The sequence below is a fragment of the Cnephaeus nilssonii genome (genome assembly GCF_951640355.1).
Source record: "Cnephaeus nilssonii genome assembly, chromosome: 7".
Lineage (NCBI taxonomy): Eukaryota > Metazoa > Chordata > Mammalia > Chiroptera > Vespertilionidae > Cnephaeus > Cnephaeus nilssonii.
In genome coordinates, this window is record NC_137078.1 from 103,049,930 (window position 1) to 103,072,837 (window position 22,908).

The 22,908-nt window shown below is 66.2% G+C and overlaps 1 protein-coding gene across 6 annotated transcripts; it reads right to left on the bottom strand.

Annotated features, from left to right (window-relative positions):
* Window positions 1–809: 809 nt before the first annotated feature.
* Window positions 810–22,199, bottom strand: TTLL10 (tubulin tyrosine ligase like 10). Of its 6 annotated transcripts, none has more exons than XM_079776795.1 (16): window positions 21,212–22,199; window positions 18,176–18,270; window positions 12,461–12,523; window positions 10,803–11,160; window positions 10,074–10,154; window positions 9,862–9,997; window positions 9,591–9,709; window positions 9,303–9,432; window positions 8,496–8,567; window positions 7,975–8,060; window positions 7,131–7,302; window positions 6,378–6,549; window positions 5,774–5,914; window positions 2,210–2,326; window positions 1,786–1,879; window positions 810–1,456 (listed from the first exon to the last, which is right to left on the bottom strand). In XM_079776795.1, the coding sequence occupies exons 1-16, from the start codon at window positions 21,516–21,518 to the stop codon at window positions 954–956; spliced, it is 2,646 nt and encodes an 881-aa protein (XP_079632921.1). In that variant the 5' UTR covers window positions 21,519–22,199; the 3' UTR covers window positions 810–953. The 6 variants fall into 6 exon arrangements, with proteins under 6 accessions (XP_079632921.1, XP_079632925.1, XP_079632926.1 ...); XM_079776799.1 differs by having other exon boundaries at window positions 21,057–21,339; XM_079776800.1 differs by lacking the exon at window positions 21,212–22,199 and adding an exon at window positions 20,312–21,043.
* Between the last annotated feature and the right edge of the window lie 709 nt (window positions 22,200–22,908).

The window sequence follows — 22,908 nt, forward strand, 5'->3', positions numbered from 1 at the left end:
GCCCTCCAGGGCCCAGGAGACAGCGGTGCATGGCGCCCTCTGGTGGTGCTAGGGCCGACGCACTCCTAGGAATGCCGCTGCCTTCCCCCTGGGGTGTGGGGTGGCCAGGGGTGTCCTGCCCGCTGTGGCCAAAGCTCCATGCCCACCACCGAAGGGGGGCCCGCAGCCCCTCCCACATGCCTTGGAGGCCAGCAGCGGGGGTGGGTGCCGAGTGTTTGTGATTTGGGGGGTGCTGTCAGCGTGACCACTGGGGGTGGTGGGGTTGTCAGGGCATGTGAGGGCGTGCAGGGGGAGGGCGTGCAAGCAGGGGTGGGCCTGGGGCCAGCTGTCTGGACGCTGGGTTTAGACTGGGCTGGGTGTGGGGTGGCTGGCCCTGGACACTCGGTGGTAAGGTGCTAGGACACACCAGAGGCCCTGAGTCCCCCCGGAACCTTGGGGCTGGGCCCATGGGAAGCGCCAAGGCCACAGGCAATGGCGAGGGTGGGCCCATTGCTGGCCCAGCTCGTCCTTCAGGGCACGGTCCCCCCTGGACCCTGTGCCCTCACACGGCCTCGCCTGCCTGGAAGTCAGGGCGGCTGGTGGTGGGGCGCACAGGGCCCAGGGTTGAGGAAGCCTCCTTGGGGGGTCCAGGGGACACCAGGCACCTTTCCGGGGACCACAGCCAAGCAGAAGGCCCGTGGGTGAGGGACGCGGAGATGGAAGGGGCGTGGCTTCCTCGGAGGCGCCGAGCAGGGCTGGGGGGGCCCCCCCTCCCTGCAGGACAGACCCCCATCCCTCCGCCCCTGCGCGCCTCGGGGTCAGGTCCCAGCCTGGAGGTGGAGGAGGGGCGGCGGGGCAGAGGGAAGGGCATGGGGTCTGGGGGAGCCCCCGGGAGCGTCCTGGACGGGGCGGGGCCCCGGATGCGCGGAGGCCGCGTGTTAACAAAGTAGCCTTTATGGGTCCTCAGGGCGCTGCTAGGAGCCGCGGTGGTCCTCGGGCTTGCGGTCCTCCCCGTCCTCCTCCGCCCGCGCCGGGGAGGGCTCCCGCGCCGGGTCCCCGCTGCCGGCTCGCGGCGGCGGGGAGGGCTCCCGCGAGGGGTCCCCGCTATCGGCTCGCGGCGGCGGGGAGGGCTCCGGCGAGGGGTCCCCGCTGTCGCCTCGCGGCGGCGGCTCGGTGTCCCCGGCCTCGGGCTCCCCGCCCGGTGCGCTGTCGGGGCCGAGAGCGTGGGTCCGGGCGCGCTCCTGCGCGGAGTGCGGCGCCCCCGGCCTGCGCGCGCCCGGCCTGTCTGCGGCGCGGAGCAGGGACGCGGGGGATGCGGCCCCGCTGGTGGTCGGCTGGCGGGGGAGGTGGCGGGGGAGCCCCAGGCGCGGCCAGACGTCCGTCTCCCCGTTGTGCAGGAGCACGAAGCGGCGCTGCGAGAGCAGGGGCAGCATCCGCTGGCTGCACAGGCTCTTCTGGAAGGTCTCCAGCGCCAGGTCTGTGGGGACGGGGGGCATTGGGGGGCAGGAACCCAGTCTCTCCCGCATCACCTTTGCGGGGCTGGGGTACAGATTTTGGGGGCAGAGGAGGAGGTGGGGGACGGGAGGGGAGGAGCCCCAGGTGAGGTGGGGGGTGGGCGGCACTGCCTGGGAGTGGGGGTGGGGTGGGGTGGGGGCAGGGACTCCTTGGGGGCGGGGCCGAGTTGACAGGCGGGCGCCTGGGATGTGGGAGAGCTGGGTGCGTAGGCATCCGAGCTTAGGCGTCAGGGATGGGGCGGGCAGTGGAGTGGGCGGTTGGAGGGTGTCGGGCCCTGGGCAGGGGCCTCACCCAGGGTCTCCATGACCACGCGAGGAATCACCTCCTTCAGGACCTCACAGTTGGTGTGCAGGGCGGGGTTGGAGTTCATCTCTAGCAGCCACACCTGGGCCCAACATGGGTCAGCGTCCTTCCCCACCCGCCACTTGGCCTGCCAGAGGCCCAGGCCCTGGTCCCTGGTAAGCCAGGTGACCCTGGGCAGGTGGCCTCACCCCCCATATTTGCCCAAGGGGCTGAGACCCGAAGGATCTGGCCTTGGAGGCTGCCCTGCTGCAGGGGGAGGGAAGCTTGAGGGACGCCCCCTCCCCCGGGGCTTGGGGTGGTCGGACTGCAGGGTCCACCCCAAGGCCTGTCTGGTGGTCAGGCTGGGCACAGATGCCCCCGCGCCCTGCACCTGCCCGCCAGGCCCCACTGCCCTGGGATGCCCCCACGGCACCTTGAAGTTGTCGTCGATCAGGAAGTCGCAGCCAATGAGGTCGAAGTAGCCCAGCTTGCACTCGAGCTTGGACTTGACGGCCAGGAAGCAGTGGGCCATGATCTGCTGCATCTGCTTCTGTGGTGGGCAGGGCGGGCGGCGGGGTCACTGTGGGCACCGCTACTCCCAGGCCCCAGCCATGGCCACACCCCTCGCCAGCAGGCTTCACGGTGCCTCACCGGAAAGTCCACCTCTGCCCTCACCTGTGCCCTCACCGGCAGAGCCACACTGCCTGCCCACATGTTCGCACTCCTACAGCCAGAAACTCGGTCACTCTCATTTCATTCGTTCCACAGACGTGGGGCTCTGGCCGTGTGGCGGGTGCCGGGTGCCAGGAGTGTTTGCCCCGGGACAGATCCCTCACCGCAGGGGAGACAGCACATGTGACCTGGGGTCTGCCGTACCCTTGGCACAGTAGGTTGGCAATCAATGCCAATGGAGGAAATGCAGCTAAGAGGGTGGAGATAGAGTTCTGGGGTGGTTTGTGTTGTTGCTAACCCTCACCCGAGGGTCTTTCCACTGATTTTTAGGGAGAGCGGGAGAGAGGGAATGGCAGAGAGAAACACATCGATTGGTTGCCTCCTGCATCGGGTCTCTAGTAAAGTATAAAAGGGAACCAAGTACAAATTCTGGAGGTGAAAAGTTTAACAACTGATATTTAAAATTCACAAAGGGGCTTAACAGTAGATGTGTGTTGTCTGAAGTGAGATCAATGAGATGATCCAGTGTGAGGGACCTAGCCAGCTTAGCTCAGTGGATAGAGCGCCAGCCTGCGGACTGAAGGGTCCTGGGTTCGATTCCGGTCAAGGGCACATGCCTGGGTTGTGGGCTCAATCCCCAGTAGGGGGCATGCAGGACGCAGCCGATCCATGATTCTCTCTCATCATTGATGTTTCTATCTCTCTCTCCCTCTCCCTTCCTCTCTGAAATCAATACAAATATTTAAAATATATATATAGGGGGCAGGGGAGGATAGAGGGGTCAATGGGGGGAAAAGGGGACATGTAATACTTTCAACAATAAAGAATTATTGAAATATATATATCCGATCTAATAAAAGAGTAATATGCAAATTGACTGTCACTCCAACATACAAGATGGCCACCACAAGATGGCCGGCAGGGGAGGGCAGTTGGGGGCGATCAGGCCTGCAGGGGAGGGCAGATAGGGGTGACCGGGCCAGCAGAGGAGGGCAGTTGGGGGCAACCAGGCCTGCAGGGGAGGGCAGTTGGGGGGGACCAGGCCTGCAGGGGAAGGCAGTTGGGGGCGACCAGGCTGGCAGGGGAGGGCAATTGGGGGGACCAGGCCTGCAGGGGAGGGCAGTTGGGGGGGATCAGGCCTGCAGGGAAGGGCAGTTGGGGGCGACCAGGCCTGCAGGGAAGGACAGTTAGGGGGGACCAGGCTGGCAGGGGAGGGCAGTTAGGGGCAATCAGGCTGGCAGGGGAGCAGTTAGGCATCAATCAGGCTGGCAGGGAAGTGGTTAGGGGGTGATCAGGCTGGCAGGCAGAAGTGGTTAGGGGCAATCAGGCAGGCAGGCAGGCAGGCGAGCGGTTGGGAGCCAGCAGTCCTCGATTGTGAGAGGGATGTCCGACTGCCTGTTTAAGCCCGATCCCACTGGGATTGGGCCTAAACAGGCAGTCGGACATCCCTCGAGGGGTCCCAGATTGGAGAGGGTGCAGACTGGGCTGAGGGACATACCCACCCCCACCCCCACCCCCGTGCATGAATTTTGTGCACCAGGCCTCTAGAGTGTGTGTGTGTGTGTGTGTGTGTGTGTGTGTGTATTGTGTGTGTGTGTGTGTGTGTGTGTGTGTGTGTGTGTATATCAAAAGAAATTACTCTAGAAATGCTACATTACAAAATACAGGGTGTCCCAAGAATTTTTTACAGACACACTGAATAATTATAAAGGTGGTATTTATTAGAATACATTCTAGTTTCAAAATTGAGCCATCAGCTGTTAAAGTGTGTATACATTTTTGGGGATACCCTGTACATATCTATATGTCACACAGAAGAATTGAAAAGAAAAAAAGATACATAGCAAAGTAGCAGGTGTAAACGCTACCTTAAGAGTAATTATGTTAAATGTAAGTCAAACTTTCCAAATACAAGACAGACACTGGCCAAATGCATAAAAGCCCCTTCAGGTACACTATCTATGAGACTTCGGACTCAAAGACATAGATAGGTTGAAAGTAAAAAGGTGGAAAAAGACAAACAGCAGCCAAAAGGTAGCTGGAATGACTATTCTAATACCAAGTTGATTTTAAGACAAAAATTGAGGATAGTAAGAAAAAAGTACATTTTATAATGATACATCAAGAGGTGGTCATTGTAAACATACACGCCTAACAGAAGAGCCTCAAAACACATAAAGTAGAAGCCAGTAGCATTGCAGGGAGACAGACACTTCAACAGTAAGAGTGGGAGACTTCAACACCCCACTTCCCAGGGTGGATAGGCCTGTGGACAGAGATCCACAAGTACACAGAAGACTGGGATAACAATATAAATCGAGACCTAACCGACATCTACAGAACCTCCGCCCAGACGTTCTTCTCAGGTGCCCACGGAACACCCCCCAGGACAGACAAAACAAGTCCCGGTAATTGTCTAAAGGGCTGGAGTCATACCAAGTATGTCCTTCGCCTGGCCCGTGTGGCTCAGTGGTTGACTATCCACCTATGAGCCAAGCGGTCACGGTTCCATTCCCTGTCAGGGCACATGCCCGGGTTTCGAACTCAATCCCCAGTAGGGGGCATGCAGGAGGCAGCGGATCGATGGTTCTCACCATGCATGTTTCTCTCTCTCCTTTCCTCTCTGAAATATTTATTTATTTACTTATTTAAACTTGTAAAAGAAAACATATGTGTAAATCTTTCCAACCTTGGATTTGGCAATGGGTTCTTAGATACGGCCTCAAAAGCATGAATGACCAAAGAAAAGATGGGTCAATTGCACTTCATCCAAATCTAAAACTTTTGTTCAGAAAAGGACCTTATTAAGAAAGTGAAAAAAGAACTCAGAACAGGAGCGAATGTTTGCAGATCACATATCTGAAAAGGGTTTAGCAACCAGAGCACAAAGAGCTGAACAGGAAGACGGACAGGGGATCTGAATAGAAAGTCTTCTCAAGCAGATTCCCAGATGGCCATAAACCCATGAAGAGAGATTCAACATCATCATCATCAGTGAAATGCAAATCAAACCCACAATGAGATACCACTTCACAGCCCCTTCTCTTTCTTTTTTAAAAAAGAAAAAGTGTTGGCAAGGATGTGAGGTGGGAACGTGAACTATTGTGAGGGGGAGAGAGAGCCTGAGACACCTCTGCATGGCCAAACTTCCACCGCCCGGTTGCACAGGGAGAGACACACTCTTTAGTACAGACGCACCCCTGCCCCATCCAGTACGGAGGGAACACTGCCCCACCCTCACATCCCTACGGGGTCGTGACCCTTGATCCTTGGCCCTTCCCCCCCCCCCCCCCCCCGCCCGGGGTTGGGTGAGGCGCTCACGGACCGTGAAGGTGGTGAAGACCCAGTCGCGCGGGAGGCCCCTGGTCTTGCTGAACTTGTCGTTGATGTACCGGTTGAGCTGCTCCATGCTCCACACCGTGTCCTCCTTCAGGAGCATGTACAGGGGGCTCTTCTTCTGCATGAACTGGGGGGAAGAGGGTGGGGCCTGGAGGCCATCTCCCTGCAGCGCCCAGAGGCCTGCCGCCCTGGACATCCTGCGGCAACCGGGGGCCGAGACCCTCCCCAACACCTTCCAGGGAGACCTCCTCGGCCACCCAGTCCCCACCGATCCTCACGGAGGGCTCAGCCTAGACTCTCCCCATTGCACCCCTTCCACGGAGACCTGGCCTCTCCACTGAGGTCTTCACAGAGACCCCTCCCCCGGCTCCTGCCCTCCCCACGCCTCATCGGCGCCCAGAGGGAACCACGCTGCGGTGGGTGGGTGCCGGGCTCTCGGTCACGTGCCCTGTGGTGGCTGAAGGTGAGAGGTGATGCCAACAGCAGCCTCGGGGGCTGGACCACCTCTGGGTCTGAGCCAAGTCTGCCCGGCCTCTCCTCTCTGCTTCTGAGCCGTGACCTCGTCCCAGGGCTGCAGGGACGACCCTCACCTGGTTGGTCAGGTGGCCACTGAGGTCTTGGGAGTGGGGGTCGTAGAGGCGGAGGGTGAGGCGCGCGTAGCCGTGGCCGAAGAAGACCATGTAGGGCATGGCGCAGGCGATCAGCAGGTAGGAGCGCACGTCGAACTTCTTCCCGTCCAGCAGCAGCGGGTTCTCGATGTACCTGGGGACAGGTGAGGGCTGAGCACATGCCAGCCTGGACCAGTTCCTTGGGACCTGCACCTGCCCTGGGCGGCCTGCGGGCTCCCCCCACCCGCCCCCCCGGGGCTGAGGGCATATCGGTCGGGAGGGGGACGTTTCTGACCCGAGACAGGGCTGTGGTTTCCAAACGGCAAAGGGGGAGCTCCAGAGAGACCTGTCTGAGGTGAGGCTGCCTCCCAGCCGGAGACGGGGGTGTGGACCCCGTCCAGAGGCAGAGGGATGGAGGGGCGACAGGCAGCTCTGGCTGCAGGCCTGAGGGCGGTGGCTGCCCGGGCGGGCTTCCTGCAGGGCCGAGGAGCAGTGCCCAGGCAGTAGACACACTGACCAGGCCCTCCCCTCCCCGCCCCGCCCCGCCCCACGGCAGGAGCCTCTGTCCAGGGGGCGCAGCTCCCGTGACACCTCTCCCTCTGCTGGCTGCTCGGGGCCCTCGCTGGCGGCCCTGCAGCCTTCCACGGCCAGGGACTCCCCTACGGAGACCCCCACGAGCCCTCACAGGCACCAGCAGGGCCCAGGGTCAGTCCCACCCCCGCGGGCGCCCAACACCTCTGCACGACCCGGGCCTGAGGCGTCCGGAAGGGCATCCTGCGGTAGACGGGGTCGTCCTCCAGGCTCTGGACCTTGGCCTGCAGCGTGGCGAGGTCGGGCTGGCTCCTGAGCAGGAAGATGCCTTTGCCCTGGTTGGAGGCGGTGGGCTTGCAGATCCAGGTCTGGGTTTCTGCGGGGAGAGCCGCCTGAGTCCCCGCCGCCCCTGGCCCCGCCCCCGCCCAGCCAAGGTTATGACCACGCCCACCCAAACACGCGGCCACGCCCACCACCGACCCTACCCATCCCGGGCCTCGCCCCTGGCCCCGCCCCGCCCCGCCAAGGTTCTGACCACGCCCACCCAAACACATGGCCACGCCCACCACCGACCCTACCCACCCCTGGCCTCGCCCCTGGCCCCGCCCCTTCCCGCCCCGCCAAGGTTCTGACCACGCCCACCAAACCACGTGGCCACGCCCACCGCCGATCCTACCCACCCGGGGCCTCACCCATGGCCCCGCCCACGCCCATCCCGCCACGCCCTGGCCACGCCCCCAAACTTATCACACACACACACACACACACACACACACACACACACACCCCAGACAACACACCTCTCCACGCCCTGAAACACGCCCTTCTCAGCTCCTACCGCGTTCTGCCCGGACCACACGCAGCCACGCCCAACAGCCCCCCCCAGCCAGGTCCGCCCACCTGGCTCCACTCTTCCCCCCCTGGTCACGCCCCCACCGGGACCTACCGGCCCTGGTCCTGCCCTAATCACACCCAACCTTGGTGCGGCCCTGAACCCGTCTCCCCCACCCTCCCCTCCAAGCAGGCCCGGCGTCCAGCTGCCTCTCACCATCAAAGAGGCCGAAAAATGTCTCTCTCTCATCCCTGATGTCCAGACGGTAGGTCTCTGGGAAAAATTCTTCCATTTTCAGAATCCTGGGGAGCAGGGAGGTGGGGGGCATACTTGGGCTGTCTCCCTCCTGCACAGGCTTAGGGCCGCTGGGCAGCTGGGCTGGGCTCCACCCGCTCCAACCCCTTTCCCCTGCAGCCTTCGCACCCTCTGTTCCCTGCCAGAGCTCTCCGTGGGTGGATCCTTGCACACCCGGCCTCACTACAGGTTGCCGCACGACCCGCCCCCTCTACGTCCCTGCTCTTCCTCCGGGAGGCTGTCTGCTACATGGCTCGGGCACTTGTGAGTGGCCAGTTCCGAGCGGTCAGTGTCCCGGGGAAGGACAGTGCCCGGAACGCAGCGAGCACGGATTCCTGAGCATCGTCCGCTGCCCGGGGTGCCCTTTAACTCTGTCATCTCACACCAGGCCATCCTTCAATTTAGGGCAGAACGCCCCTCCCAGCTGGGCTGAGTGTGTCTACCTCTGTGACTCGAGGCGTCCTGGGCTGGTCCAGGGGAGCTCCTCCAGAGCGGGTGTGGGGTCCCTTCCAGATCTGTACACAGGGCCTGACCTGAGTGTCCACTAAGGAGTGTGTGGAGGATGGACGGGTGGGTGTGGGTGTGGAGAGGCGGGCAATGGTGGAAGCTTTGAAGTGGGTGGGTGGGTGTGTGGATGGGTGGCGGTTGGGCAGGTGGATCTGGGATGGAAGTAGGTGGATGGACGGACAGGTGCTCAGTGGGCGACATGCCCGGAGAGGGACAGGTGAGAGGTGCTGACTGAAATGGGAGGTGGACAACCGGATGTGTGGGTATAAAGATGGTGTCGTGGTGGCCAGGTGGACACCAGGTAGATGAATCTGCTGAGGGGCTCAGGCAGGGCCAGAGCTGGGTGAAGGCCGCCGAGGACAGTGAGGGTGGAGGTCTGTGGGAACAGGTTCCGGGGCGGACGGCATGGGTGTGGTGGGCGATGGATGACTACACGAGGGACACCAGCGGGCGGCTCTGTGCTGGGTGCTGGGTACGGACTCGGGGGGGGGGGGCGGGCTGTGGGGATGTAATGGGATGTAATGGGTGGCAGTGTTTGGGGTGGAGACAGATTGGTGAGTGCGTGGTGGGAGGATGGTGGGGGGACGGCTGTCGGTGGTGGACAGAACGGAGGGTGGCCAGGACCAGGGATGGACTGACATGTCAGATGGGCGGGTGTGCTGCTGAGGATGGGGTGGCAGGAGGGATGGGTGTGTGGGGGGTCAGGGGGGGTGCCCAGCGATGGGGGGGCCAGGGCGGCGTACTTGGCCTGCGGGCACGACGATGTCCGGCTGACCCTGCTGATGACCCGGGCGTACTCCCTGAGGGCGTTGAGAAGCCCGATCTTGGTGGTGAGCAGTTTGTTGTTGGGGAGCTGGTACAGCAGCTGCTCGCCTGGCACGACAAAGCCCTGGGCAGCACGCGGGGGACGGCTGCAGGGCCTCGGCTGCCCAGGCGCCACGGGCTCCCGGCCGGAGGGGACAGCCCCTCTCCCAGGCCCTGCCCGGGCGTCCTTGCTTGCGCTAGGCCCCGAGCCCCGCCCCTCCAGCTACCTTCCCGGAAGCTGAGGTAGCTGTCTCGACACTTGACCTCACACCACTTGAGCTTGTAGTCCTCCCGCCGGCCGTCCTGGATGCGCTGCCAGCCCTTGCTCTTGCAGTAGGAGCTGATTCTGTGGGGCCCGGGGCAGACATGACCCTGGGGCCTGAGGACCTGGGGGGGGGGCTTGCCAGGGAGGGGACCAGGGGACCTCAGGTGGCAGAGCCCAGGTGGACTGGGCCCTGGGGGCAGTGGGGCTGGGCCCAGACGGAGGCCCCCACTCACATGGCGACCCCGTTGGTGCCTCCGATGTAGAAGAAGGGGCCACTCCCCGTGCCGGGCGGCTGCTTCTCCGCCCCCAGCAGGTGCCTCTCCAGGAGGGTGGCCCGGGGCTTGGCAGCGCCCGTGTCCTCCAGAGGGTCTGTGGACAGGTGGGTGGTCAGAGGCTCCGGCCGGCGGGGGCTTCCCCGGCCGTCCCAGCCCCGACCTGAGCCCACCTGCATCCTGGTCCGGCTGGCTCAGCGGACTCAGGGCCCCGTCCACGTGGCTGCTCCCCATTGGTCTCTCATGGGCCCAGCCTGCACATGGGGGTGCCCACTCAGAACCTGGCCACGTCCAGTCCCGGCTGGGCTCCAGACCGGCCAACCCCGTCCCGCCCTTGTCCGGCAGCTCCCAGGCAGCCCCCCAGCCCATGTGGGACGTCTCCTCCCAGCACAGGCCTGCCCAGCGGCCTGGGCCCATCGTGCCGTCTAGGAGAGAGGGCTGGTCACCACCCTCAGGGGCAGCCTTGGGGTGGGCAGGCCCCTCCTCACCAACAGGGCAGAGCTGGGGGCAGGTGAGGGGCGAGGGTGGAGGCTGGACTGGGACGGACGTGGCACAGGGACATGCCCAGGAGGGCGGGGTCACAATGTCCATCATGATGTCATGGGTGACCCCTGCCAGGCAGGGGTGATGGGCTGCCTGCCCTGGGCAGGGACAGGGGGCTAGGGCGGCAGAGTGCCTGCCAGACTGTGGGGGGAGAGTGTCCCCTCCCTGTGCCTGTTCAGACCCTGGCTCTGCGGGCCCCTCCCGGGGCATGGCTGTGTGTGGTCCCCGATTAGAACCCCGTCCCTGGAATGGGGTGCCAGGCCCCAGGGGGCCCTCCCAGGGCTGCAGTCACCTGGGTCCCGGGGGCGGCTCCGCCAGACCCCTCTGATCCTTGACGGCTTGCCTCTCGGGGTGCTGACCTGGGTCCGAGGGGACAGTGCCCGGTGTCCTCGGCCGTGGCTGCAGCGGGTGTGGCTGTGGGCTGCGGGTGTGGGGACGGCGAGGTGGGGGCACCGCCGAGAAGACACTGTCCGCAGCCCCTTCCGGGACCGTGCAGCCCGCGGCCTTGGCCCCCGTGGCTGGCCCGGGGTCAGGCCCACCCTGTAGGGGGCAGCGTGCTTCCTGGGGTCTTGGGCTTGGGGTCCCCCGTGTGGCTGGCTCTTGTTTCCATGGTGACTGTGGGGCCTGGTGCCCCTCAGGGCCAGGGTAGTGTCTGCATTCTGTCTGTCCTTGGTGAGGCCTTTCTTGTAGGGACTGTCTGTCTGGCTTGCGTGCCGCCTGCAAGGAGGAGGGTGGCCATCAGGCCTCTGGTCGGGAGGGGCACCCCGGCCGGGATGGAGGCGCCCTGTGTCTGAGGGGGGCCCTGCAGCAGGTGCTGCTGCCCAGGAGGGGGCCCTGACCAACTCGGGAACGGTTCAGGGGGCAGTTTCAGCTGTTCCTGAACGGCTCCTTCCCCGTGGGGGGCTGTTGGGAGGCGGGGACTCTGCTGATGGAAAGCACAAGTGGTGGGAAGGCAGGTGGGACCCCGGAGCAGGCGGGGCCCAGGGCGCGGCACCTGCTTCCAGGTGTCCCCAAAGAGGACGGTCACCGAGAAACACCGACAAGGCCTCCCCCCCACGTAGGACAGACGTGTGCACCGTTCTGGGGGCCGAGTGACGGCAGGATGAGGGCGTCTTACCCTCTGCCCGTGGCCCAGCCTCGCCCCCCCCAGGACAGAGCCCCCAGGAGGGCTGAGCGCTGGTCCGGACGGAGTGAGTGGGAATTAGACATGGACACACAGGCCAGGACATGGCCCAGGAAGGAGGACCCAGAGTTGAAAGCGGGAAGCAGGAGGTCACGTCCCGCGAGAGGGTGGTGGGGACGGGACGCCAGCACACAGGGGCTGGGCCCTCAGGTGGTCCGGAGACAGGCTCTGAGCGAAGGCCCGCAGCCGGGACTGGCCTGTGTCTCAGCTCCCCACTGGTAAAGGGGGGGCGGGGCAGCTGCAGTTAATGTTCAAGGGAGGCTGGTGGGACCATGGGGGGGGGGCAGTGCAGACCAGGCCAGGGTCCCGCGAGCCAGCTGGTGGGGGACCCCGAGGTTATGACAGGAACATGAGGTGGCGAGGGGCTGGCTGTCCGCCCAGCCCAGCCGATGGCCACCGCTGCGGTGCAGGCCTGGGGGGCAGAGCCGCCGGAGCCGCCGGGGAAGCTGGCCGTGGCCGTGGGCGGGCAGGTGGCAGGTGCCTGTGTGTGGCGCGTCTAACCGTGTGTTTATTATTTTCACAAAGAATGAGGCCCCGAGCTATCCTTCTTGTCGTTAAAATGAACAAAGATAAATAAAAGCCGCGGGTGAGCCCGAGTTTGGTGCGCGTCTGGGGGCTGGCCCGGGCTTGGGGTGGGAGGCGGCTGCGGGCATCGGCTCCGACCCACAGCCCTGGCCTGACTCCGTCTCCGAAGGACAGAATCTAAACACAGAGACGAGCTTTACGCCGGAGGGGTTGGGGCACGCCGTGTGGCCCCCGACATCGCATCGGGCACCGTGGGGCGGGTTAAGGGGAAACGGAACCCTGCCATCGACGCTGAAATAAACGTGGTACCTGATCCGGCACACAGACCGGCGGGAAGCCCTGCGGCGCGGTGAGCGGAAGGCCCTCGTGCACCTGGAGGAAACGTCCAAGGGATGAGGGGTGTCAGTGTCCTGCCACGCGGGGGTGTGGGTGCGAGGGAGGCGCTTACATTGTCTGCCGGGCTGGCACCTCCTGGGCGGGGGCGGGCTGTCCACGGGGCCCGGGGTCCCCACGGGTGTCGGGAGGCTGCCCTTTGGAGCATCGGTTCTGGTAGACAGACCTGGTCCTTGGCAAAGGCGCCTGCCCCGAGGAGCCGACACCCCCAGGAGGCACGCCCTTCCTGGCCCGGCCCTGGGGTTTGTGCCCCTCATGCTGTGGCCCTGGGGGCATGGGCTCTCCACAGAGCAGGGGCACCCTTCCCCACCCTCCCCTCCTTCTTTCTGCTCCTGGGCAGGATCCCCAGAGGACCAACAGGGTCCGTGGTGGCCAAGCAGGGGGCAAGGGAAGTCAGGCCCCAGCCCTCGCACCCAGCCAGGACCCCAGCTGCTGGCCCACCCGTCCCTCTCACCTGCCCTGCCGGCTGGTGTGATCCCTCTGCCCGGGAAACAGTGGTGACCTGGCAACCGTCTCCCAGCAACCTCGACCCAGGGCCCAGAGGGGAGCCGGTGGAGAGGGAGGGGCGGGGGCCAGGTGCCCGGGGAACTGGGCCCGCATTCTGCCCGGGGTCACCCCTCCGCCTTCCAGGACCCTCACGTCCACGCCCGGGCCTCAGACTGGACCCAGAAAGCTTTCTGAGCTCACTCGGCTTTATGGCCATATTACACCTCCCTCACCGCAGCCCCAGCACGTGGGGTCCCCGCTGTATAGAACAGTAAGAGGGGGCTCCAGGAAGACAGCACGCCCCCCGGGTGGGGGTGCTCGCGCCTGGGGCTGTGCCTCCGCTCCCAGGGCCTTGCGTGGGTCACGAGGGATCTCTGTGTTGAGTGCCTTTGCGTCTTCCTTTTTTAAAAACATATTTTTATTGATTTCAGAGAGGAAGGGAGAGGGGGAGAGAGAGATGGAAACATCAATGATGAGAGAGTCATTTCACCGGCTGCCTCCTGCACGCCCCCTACTGGGGTCGAGCCCGCAACTGGGGCCTGTGCCCTGACCAGGAATCGAACCGTGACCTCCTGGTTCCTAGGCCGACGCTCAGCCCCTGGGCCACGTGGCCGGGCTGCCTTTGCTTCTTGTAGGGCTGGAGGGTGGCCCCACGGTGTGTCCACATTCTGAGCCCCGGCACCGGCGGATGGGACCTTAAATCCAGTGACCAGCGTCCTCCTAAGAGGGAGGCGGGCAGAGGAGGAGACAGAGAGGGGAGAAGCCGCCGGCAGACGGGGGCAGAGGCTGGAGGGTTGTGCCCCAAGTCCAGGGGGTCTGGAGCCCCCGAGGCCGGGAGGAACCTCCCCGAGAGTTCCCGAGGGCACTGAGCCGACTCTGGCCTCGGCTGTGGACAGGCACGGCTGCAGGCCCCACCTGCCCGGGGGGCCCTTTGCTGTGTGGCCTCCGAAGACACACGCACCCCTTCAGCCCCTCCTCACGTTCGGGGTCCCGGGCTTCATGCTCACGGGGGGACCCTGGGAGCCTGCAGAGGCAGCCGCACCCCAGGCCTCTCTGCCCCACAGGGGGCAGGGGCCCTGGCCAAGCACTTCCCTGGGCACTGGGGACCCCGTCTTGGGCGCTGGGGACCCCCAGCTCGGGGCTCCTGCCGGGGTGGGGTGGCCCCTGGCCGCCTGCAGGCTGCTCTTCCCTAGGCCTGAGCACAGAGGCCCCGGACGCCACAGCCCCTCCCACTGGAGCCCGTGGCCCCCCCTCACTCGGGCTGGACCCCTGGAGGCCCCAGGCGCCTGGGCCAGCTCACCACCTCGGTCCCCGGTTCCTGACAGGTTCCGGGGAGGTGGCCCCCTGCTCCTGTGACACCGAGAGCTCAGACCCGAAAACTGGGCCTCCTGATCGAACAGCTGCGTGGCGGCGGGGGGGGGGTGGGGGGTGGGGGGAGGGGGGTCCGTCCCAGCCACGGTCGGTAGCAGCCGCAGCCGCATCGGGCGGCCTCAGGTTTGCTGGAGGCGGGAGGGGAAGCCGGACCCCCTCTCTGGGGCCAGGGGAGCTGGAACGGCCCAGCGCCCCTCCGGCAGCCGCGGTGTGGCCTGGGGAGGCGGCGCCTTTGCTGGGCAGGGCCAGGCCTCCTGGACGTGGGGCAGGAGGTCTCCTCGTGGTGCCAGGCGGCCTCTGGCCTTGGGGTCTCTGCTTGGCTCCAGCAGTGTTTGCCTGGCCCCCTGCTTGGCCACCTGCTCAGAGAGGCCTTCTGGGGCCCCCCTCACCCCCTCTTTCTGCTCTAGCACTTGGCTATGCAGACCGAGTTCAGGGAAGACTCGGGGAGAGCGGGGAACGAGGGGGAGAGGCAGGGGCCTGGGGACCACCACCCCACTCGAGTGGCAGAGCCTTGGCAAGCCCTGGGACCCGCTGAGAGCTCTCAGGGGAGGGCGGGCTTTGCGGGGACAGACAGATGCTGGGGTGGGGTCAGCATCAGAGTTTGGTCTGGGGGACAGCTTTAGACAGGACATCTCGATGAGCCACAGGTTGGGGAGCAGAGGGAGCAGGGTGGGGTGAGCCAAAGTCTGGGGTGGGTGGAGGTGAGGGGGGCTGTGGGGCACCAGGAGAGCATGCCCCCCAACCGCCCAGGCCCCAGAGACAGGTGGTGGGGACCTGAGACCTGAGGAAGGGAGGAGGTGGCTGTCCGCCGCCCGTCCCCCTCCTCCCCCAGCTTCTTGCTCTCGGCGGAGGGTGGGGTCTCACGCCCAGTGCCCTCCAGCCACCTACACTGCAGGGGGTGGGCGGGGCAGCCGGGTTTCTGGGCCACTGCCTGCCACCGGTCCTCTTCCCACCGTGGGTGGGAGTTGGGGGGCTGGGCGGCTTCTGTCTTGCCCTCCTGAGGCAGCCCTGCCTGGTACCGGTGTGGGGGGTAAGGGATGAGGTCACCGCCCTGGGGAGGGCTCCAGGCTGGGCTGCAGGGGTGGGGCTGACCACACTCCCGTCTCTCTGGCCTTGTGGCAGGGCCCACTGCGTGTGGTGACACAAGGACCCTAGTGGGGGGCCCTCTGGGCTGTGGGGGAGGCTGTGCCCCAGGGGGACAGAGGCCAGGCCCGGGGCCCCACACCCTTAATTGCCCCAACGGTTTATTATGGCTGTGACAGAAAGCCCACCCCAGGGCCAGGGGATCCCCCGCCAGGGTCATGGGCGGCGACGTCCAGTGTGGCCTGTGCCCTGGGAGGACGTGAGGGCCCCGGGCCTGGGCAGGCGCGCACCACCTGGTCAGAGCCGCGGCTCGGCCCGATGGACAGTGGACCTCGACTTCCACCCGGCGTCGGCGAGGGGCCCTCCTCCGGCGACCGGGCCGTGGATGGACGGCATTACCAGACAGTATTAGACAGAAGGACCCAGGTCTAACCGTGTCTGGTAAGACGCCCATCACAGGCTGCCTGTCTGCGGCGTTCGGCTGGGGGGGCGAGACCCCGGGCCCCTGAGTCTGCAGAGCGGCACCTCCGATCCCCACAACGCCCACGGCCTGAGGTCTGGCTGGAGCCTCCCCGGACCCACCTGGCCCCTGGGCTGCTTCGAGGAAGGCCTCCCACAGAACCCAGCCCAGCATACAGCCCCCAGGTGTGTGCGTGTGCATGTATGTGCGCATGCGTACATGTGTGTCTGTGTGTGTGAGAAAGAGAGAGAGAGAGAGCAGCTGAGGCATCTGGTTGCCCTGCACTTGACCCTGAGTCCGGCTTGTTAATGAGTAACAGGAGGCCTGGGGCAGACCCTCCTCCCCTGAGAGACCAGCTGGGCCCAGGGCTGGGTGGGGTTCCCGGGCCAGAAGGGCTGCCCCTGTGCGTGTCAGCAGGTCTGCGAGCCCCAGTCCTGGCTTCCGATAAAGAAGATAAAACCCAGGGCCTCTGACCTCGATCTCAGACCACGTTCCCTTTCTTGCCTGTGACACTGTGGGGCTGGTGGAGACCGGGGGGCAGGGCAGGGAGACCGTCCTCGTCGGGGAATAGCACGGGGGGGGGGGGGCCCACCACGCTCAGCCGGTGGGCCGGGGCAGGGCACCTGGACGCACCTGTCCTCCCTGCGTCCCAGGTGGCCCGGGAGCACGAGCCCCTGTCAGGGTCAGAGCGTGTGAGAGAGGCCAGTGCTCACTGCGGACCCAGCAGGCCGGGCCCTCAGGAGGGCCAGCTTCCGCGGACGAGTGTGGAAGCCCCCGTGGACATGGGACCTGTGTGGTGGACGGGAGGGCTGCCTGCCAGCAGCTCTGGACCGAGTGGCTGCCGCTGGCCGGCCAGCCGATTCCGGGAGAGTCCTCGGCGCCCCCAGCGGCAGCCACCGCGCTGGGCACCGGCCCCAGATGAGGCCCGGGTGGGCGGGGCTGACGCCCTTCTCCGGCCGCGTCCGTCCGGGCCCTCGTGGTCTCCCCTGGGGGTCAGGTCGCCGCGGGCCTGGCTGGGACAGGTTGTCCCCGTGCCCCACCCGCCCTGGGTCTCAGCCCGGCTCTGGGCCAGGGACTCAGGACAGCACGTCCTCGGGCGCTCCGGCAGCGAGCGGCGGGCCACCTTTGAACATCGTTACCAGACAGTGTTAGAGTCAAGCCGATAATCCAGCACTGTCCGGTAAGATGCCCACAGGGGCCCAGGTGTGCCGGCCGCGCACCCGGTGGACACACGGTCGGCCCCCGGGCAGGAGGACCAGGCGGGAGGCCTGCCTGCTCCAGGGTGAGGGCCTGGGGCCTGGCACTGAGGCTGGAGGTGCAGCTGGCCCTCCAGGGGGCCCCCACCTGGGCCCTGGCCGGCCGACCACCGCGCTGCCCTGCGCCCTCAGAGCCTTTGTCTTGGTTCTGCTTCGCCCTCACCTGCTGGGTGTGGCTTGGCACCTGCTGGGGCGGGAGGGGCAGGGCCTGGGCACCTGAGCGTCCCAATCCCGCGGGCTGTCTGGGGAGGGGCTCAGAGCAGCTGCGGAAGCTTCCATTCGTGGGGCTGGGAGGGGCTCTCAGACCCGCCAGGGCCTGGGGGGGCTGCCAGTAACCCCACCTGGAAGGCACCGGGCAGGACGGGGGGGGGGAAACCTGTGTGGGAGAGGGTTTGGGGGGCTTGGGGGCGGCCCCTCGCTGCGCGCAGGGCCCCGCCGTCATCATTACCAGGCAGTATTAGAGACCTGACACATCCAATGCTGCCCAGTAAGATGGCGATGGCCGCCCCCAGGTGGGTCCGGGGCCGCCCGGGGAGAGGGGACGCGGTGGGGGGCACTCAGCAGCCTGAGGGGACCCACGTTCTCTGAGGACACTGAGCCGAGGAGCGGAGAGAGATGGGGCTCAGGAGGGGGTCCCCAGGCCCTGTGTGAGGGGGCTTAGCTTGGGGGAGGCTGGGCGGCTGCAGCTGGGAGCCCCTGGGGTCAGGGCCTCAGGGTGACCTCCCCGCCCACCCAGCAGGCAGGCTGGCAGCCCCAGCGTCAGGGGCAGAGCGGTGCCCTCCCGGTGGGCGTCCCAGGGAAAGACACGGACAGCAGGCTCAGCCCCCGAGTCCCAGGTGAGGGGCGGCCAGGCGCTGCCCCGGAGCCCAGCCCCTCCTGCTCTTGTCCAGGGTGAGGAGGGTTTCAGGGTGCGGATGGAGGGTGGCCGTGGCTCTGCCCCCCCTGCCCCCCCCAGCAGGCAATGCTGCTTCTCACCAGTGAGGTTACAGGTTGGCGTCTGCCTGCCTCTCTCCGGGCCGGGGGTTCTGGCCGACGCTGGCTGTGGAGTCCGAGGGTGAGACGTGCTGGCCCTGCAGGGGGTGACAGGGGAGCTCGGCTCAGCCTAGGCCTGGCGCTCACTTGGTGTGCAGGCTTGTGTGCTTGCTGGTCGGGGGCGAAGCCCAGAGCAGATGGGACAGTAATGCCCAATCACGGAACGCAGGGCAACCATCCCAGGCGCAAGCCCGTCTGTAGTGGCCACCCCCAGGACGCGGGGTCAGAGTGGGGTCAAGGAAGTAGGCGTGTCTGCAGCCCCCCTGCTCCCATCCCACACCTGGGGCCCCGGCCTGGGGCTGAGACCCTGGCACTCTGCCCGTCGTCCTCCCTCCTGTCCCTTCTCTGCCCCCTGCACAGGTGGCACCCGGGCCTGGAGAGCCAACCAGGGCAGCTTCTCAAGCTTTCCGGCACCTTCCACCCACAGAGGCTGCCGGGGGGAGGTGGGGACCCTGTGCCGATTCCCCCCAGGCTGCCGGGCTGACCACAGCGAAGCCCGCGTCCGCCCCACCCCGGCCTCAGCCAGGTCCACCCGGTTCTCCCGCTCCGTCCTCGGGAACGGCCGAGATTTCTCAGAGGACCTGACCCTGACCCTGACCCTGACCCTGGTGGAGGCCCAGCGTGGGGGGCAGGCGGGCTGCCCAGGCCCCTGCCCTGTGCCCCGTCGCTGGTCCCTCCTGGCCGGACACCTGGCTGGTCAGGTCTGTCCCGCAGACCCCGGCAAAGCGGTGAGCTCCAGGGACGCCGGGCCTGTGTCCTGAGCAGGTGAAACGAACTAGGCTTCGCTTTCCAAGCTGCGTTACGTTTCAGCTTCACGCCCGCCTGCCCGCCCGCCCGCCCGCCCAGGGAGCCGGTGGGGCTGAGGGAGGGAGGCGGCCGGTGCCTCCTTGCAGCCAGCCTTCACGCTCAGGCCGGCCTCCACCTGTGTCCCCAGAGCCTTTGGCCACTCGGGCCAGCTCCTCGGGGAGCACGGGCGGCCCTGCCAGCCAGATGGACGGCGCCCGCTGCCTGCCTTCAGCAGCTCCTCGGCCATCGCGTTCCCACTCAGGCGGCGGTGGGTGCAGGACAGACAGACAGAGGGAAGCTTCCTGCCACTTCTAGGACCAGCCCCTCTCTCTTCCTGAGCTCGGCTCCTGTGAACGCACAGCCAAGACCGACGCCGAACGCCGGCTCAGCCTGCGGGCACCGCGGACGCGGGAGGCTGACTGGCAGAAATGCAAAGTGAAGAGGAAGCTGCCCGTGTCCCAGTGCCCGGACGCCGGGCCGCCTGCCCCGGCCCGTGGCTGGCAGGGAGCGAAGCCAGCGTCTGTGCGCTGTGTGCGGGTCTGGTTAATCATCGCCATGGCGACCGGGCTCAGCGTGGGAGACTCGAGGAAGGAGTCCTGGCCGAGCAAACACCCCTCGGGGCACCGGCCTGTGGCCTGCGGGGCCCTGGGCAGGCGAACCCGATCCGTGCGAAAGCTCCCTCTCTGCTGGCTGCCCTGCCCGGACGGACGGCCTTAATCAATGGTGAGGGCCGCGGAGAACAAAGCGCTGAAACCCAACCCCGCGCCGTGCGTGCGGGAGAGGCGGGGGCGTCCTGCCGGCCTGTGCGTCTGCGAGGAGCCGCCATTTCCCCTCCCGGCGCTTCTCGGCCCTTCTGGGGGCGCCCCTGGCCCCCACGCCGGCCAGCCGACGGCTCCTCGGGCGGCTGGCTCCCTGGATCTCTTACATCCACCCCAAACAACAGTCCCACAAACTGATTTTGCAAATAAGGGATTTGCAAATCGCCAACGTGTCTGAAATGGACAGCAGGCTGCACTTCGCCTTTCCATAAATGCAAAACGCATTCGGCGAATCCCCCCCCCCCCCAATCACTTTCACTTTTAAGCATTTCACCTGGGTTACTAGACAAAAGCAAAACAAAACCAACCTATTTCTCCAGAGGCTCAGCCTAAAAAGGGCTGAACTGCTCCCAGTGGGTTAATTAAAACATCACATACGTAGCCCTACAAGTTTTGTGCAAGAACAATGAACTCTGGCTGATTCCGCAGAGAGAACCAGCTCGGCCCATGGATACGACCCTCCTACACGTCATACCTGCCTCCGAGCCGCAGGCCTTGCCAGGACGATGCCCGTGGGGCTGCAGGGCCATTTTGCATTTCAGTCAAGAATCTGTAGACCAGACTTTGGTCCTGACCCTGAGTAACCATGTCGGCCGAGGGCCAGCCCACTCCTTCTCCCAGTCGGTTCCGGCTTTGTGGGCGCCTACGCCTCGGGCGGGTGAGAAAGGGCCCCGATCCGGGCCAGACCGGCTCTGCCCCGAGCTCCAACCGTCGCCGTGTGGCCGCGGGCAGAGCCAAGCCTGTCCCACGAGCCAACTGCAAGCCCAGCACCCGGGCCGGGCGCCGCGTCCTCCCCGACCCACTCCCAGGGAACATGGGGCCTGGGGCCGGCTCAGCAGGGGCTCGTTGGGGAAAGAGCTTTCCAGAAAGTGCTGTGTCAGGCAGAAGGCTGCACCCTCGGGGCCCTCGACCCAGGCGGCCCTCTGGGTGGGGAGGACGCCTACCACCCGGCGCCCACGCTCGCCGGGCCCCGCAGACTCGGCCCAGGCACCCCAAACGGCTGGGCCCAAGATGGCTCCACACCCAGCACCCCGCGGGCCCCACCCGGGGGGCTCGCCTTCCCCTCCGAGAAGAGGGACCACCTCCCTCGGTCCTGACTGCGAGCCGAATGGGCACCTCGCCACAGTGGCTGCGTCCCGGCCGGGTCGGCCGAGCAGGGCCAGTGTCCACCGGAGGCTCCCCTCCCGCGCGGCCTCCCCGCTCCTCCGCCTGCTGCCTACCTGCCCCGACAGGCTCTGCACCTGGAGGAGGCGGCGGCCACTCCCTGCCCCCAGCCTGGCGGCGAGGCTGCGTGTCCAGCGCCGTCCTCATGCCCGGACCCAGCAGGCCTCGGGGTGGACACTGGAGAAGCTTTGGCTCCCGTAACCCCAAATACCTGTCGGCCCAGGACACAGGCTTGGCTTCGGCCCAAGCTGCCCCACCAGCCTCGTGGCAGGGGGACCAGGAGGGCAGCAGCCGGAAGACCAGCTCCCTGCCTCCTGGGCTGCGGCTCCGCGGGGAGGAGAAGCGGGAGTCCACCCGCGGGGGGCAGGGGGGCAGGTGGGCGCTCCGGGCCGGGGGTGGTGAGGGGCCGGGAACAATGGAGGTGCTGGCCGTCCCTCTGCAGCGAGGGGCAGGGCCGGCCGGGAAGAGACGGCGTGGCCCCAGGCTCGCCTTACATGTAGGGCCTCACCCCGCCCCATGCAGGTGCCTGCTCCCCGCCGACCAATCTCCGCGGCTGGCCGCCGACAGGTGTGTCCCCCCGGCTCCCATAGGCCAGCGGGAGGCAGCTACGTGACGCGGGCGGCAGGGCGGGCCGCAGGCCCCGCACATTCCTGCCCCCGCCCGCCCGCCCGCCCGCCCGGCCCAGGTTGAACAAAAACCAGGGCAGGGAGCTGCTGCAGGCGCTGCAGTGGGGCGTGCGAGCAGGGGTGTGTGTGGGGGGGGGGGGGCGGGGCGCCCCTGGCCAGGCCCTGAGCACAGCCCTGCTGGACAAGGAAGGGGGCAGAGAGGGGTCACAGCCCACAAAGGCCCTCCGCCCCCCAGGGACCGAAGCGCAGAGCTGTGCCTGCCCCTCGCCCAGGCCCGGCCACAGTGTGGGTCCTGCTCTGCGGGGATCCTGGGACCCCCTTCTAGGGGTGTCTCGCACAGGTCCCCATGCTGGGGCCCAGCCTGTGGCTGAGGCTGTGGCAGGCTGGGAAACGCCCCCATTTAGGACCCCAGGAGGAGGACTGGGAGTCTGTGGCCGCAGGACGGGGCGGCCAGGGCCCCATCCAGGTGGGGAGGGGCCTCCTGACCTGGCAGCAGTGCCGTATTGAAACAACAAGCAGCCAGTAATTAGCCCCAGCACAGAGCAGCCCCCCCTCTCCAGCGGCCGGCCACTTTCCATAACGAATCCCCTCCCCGCCCCCCCCTAGCAGCCGGCCACTTTCCATAACGAATCTGCGCCCCCCCCCGCCCCCTGCCCCGGCTGGCTCTCTGGTTTGCTCACCCCTGGATCAGGGCTTCGTGGGGCCTTGTCTCTGTCCTGGGACAGACCTGGCCAGAGTGGGGAGTCACCAGCACAAAGGCTCCTGAGGGCCACACAGCTCCGGGGGCTGCCCCCCCTCCCATAGTACCTACTCCAGGGGGATCCAGAGGATGGCACAGCCCCTCCACAGCTCCCACGGGCCTGGATCGCGGGGCCCCTGGGGGGACACGAAACCTCCCTCTGCCCCCTCAGAGCAGGGTCCTGAGTCCACTGCCCCCCAGACGTCCCCAGGCTGGTCCACTCCCCACTGAGCTCAGCCTGGCCTCAGGCCCCAAGGAGTGCCACAGCCGCAGCGCCTCCCGGCCAGAGAGGGCGGGTGCCCAGGAGCCGGTCGGTCGGTGCCCCCGGCCCCAGGGAAGAGCTTCGGGAAGCATCAGTGGCCTCTGACCCTCCAACCCTCTGACCTCCCTCCAGACCCTAGCGCTGTGGAGGGCACACACACCTTTGTCAACACCCACTCGCCCGACACCCGCTCTTGTGTCTGTGTTTGCGTGGGGTGAGGCAGGCACAGCTCTGGCTGATGGGCTCCGTGCTTGGGGACGCCGAGGCTTTGCTCACTAACC

Coding starts and splice junctions, on each gene's coding strand:
- TTLL10 (XM_079776795.1), bottom strand. CDS start 21,518: ATGGGGCGGGGTGAGGCCCTACATGTAAGGCGAGCCTGGGGCCACGCC. Junction 12,524..18,175: donor GCCAACCTGTAACCTCACTG/GTGAGAAGCAGC, acceptor CGTTTCCTCCAG/GTGCACGAGGGCCTTCCGCT. Junction 6,550..7,130: donor CAGGCCCGGGTCGTGCAGAG/GTGTTGGGCGCC, acceptor ACCTGTCCCCAG/GTACATCGAGAACCCGCTGC.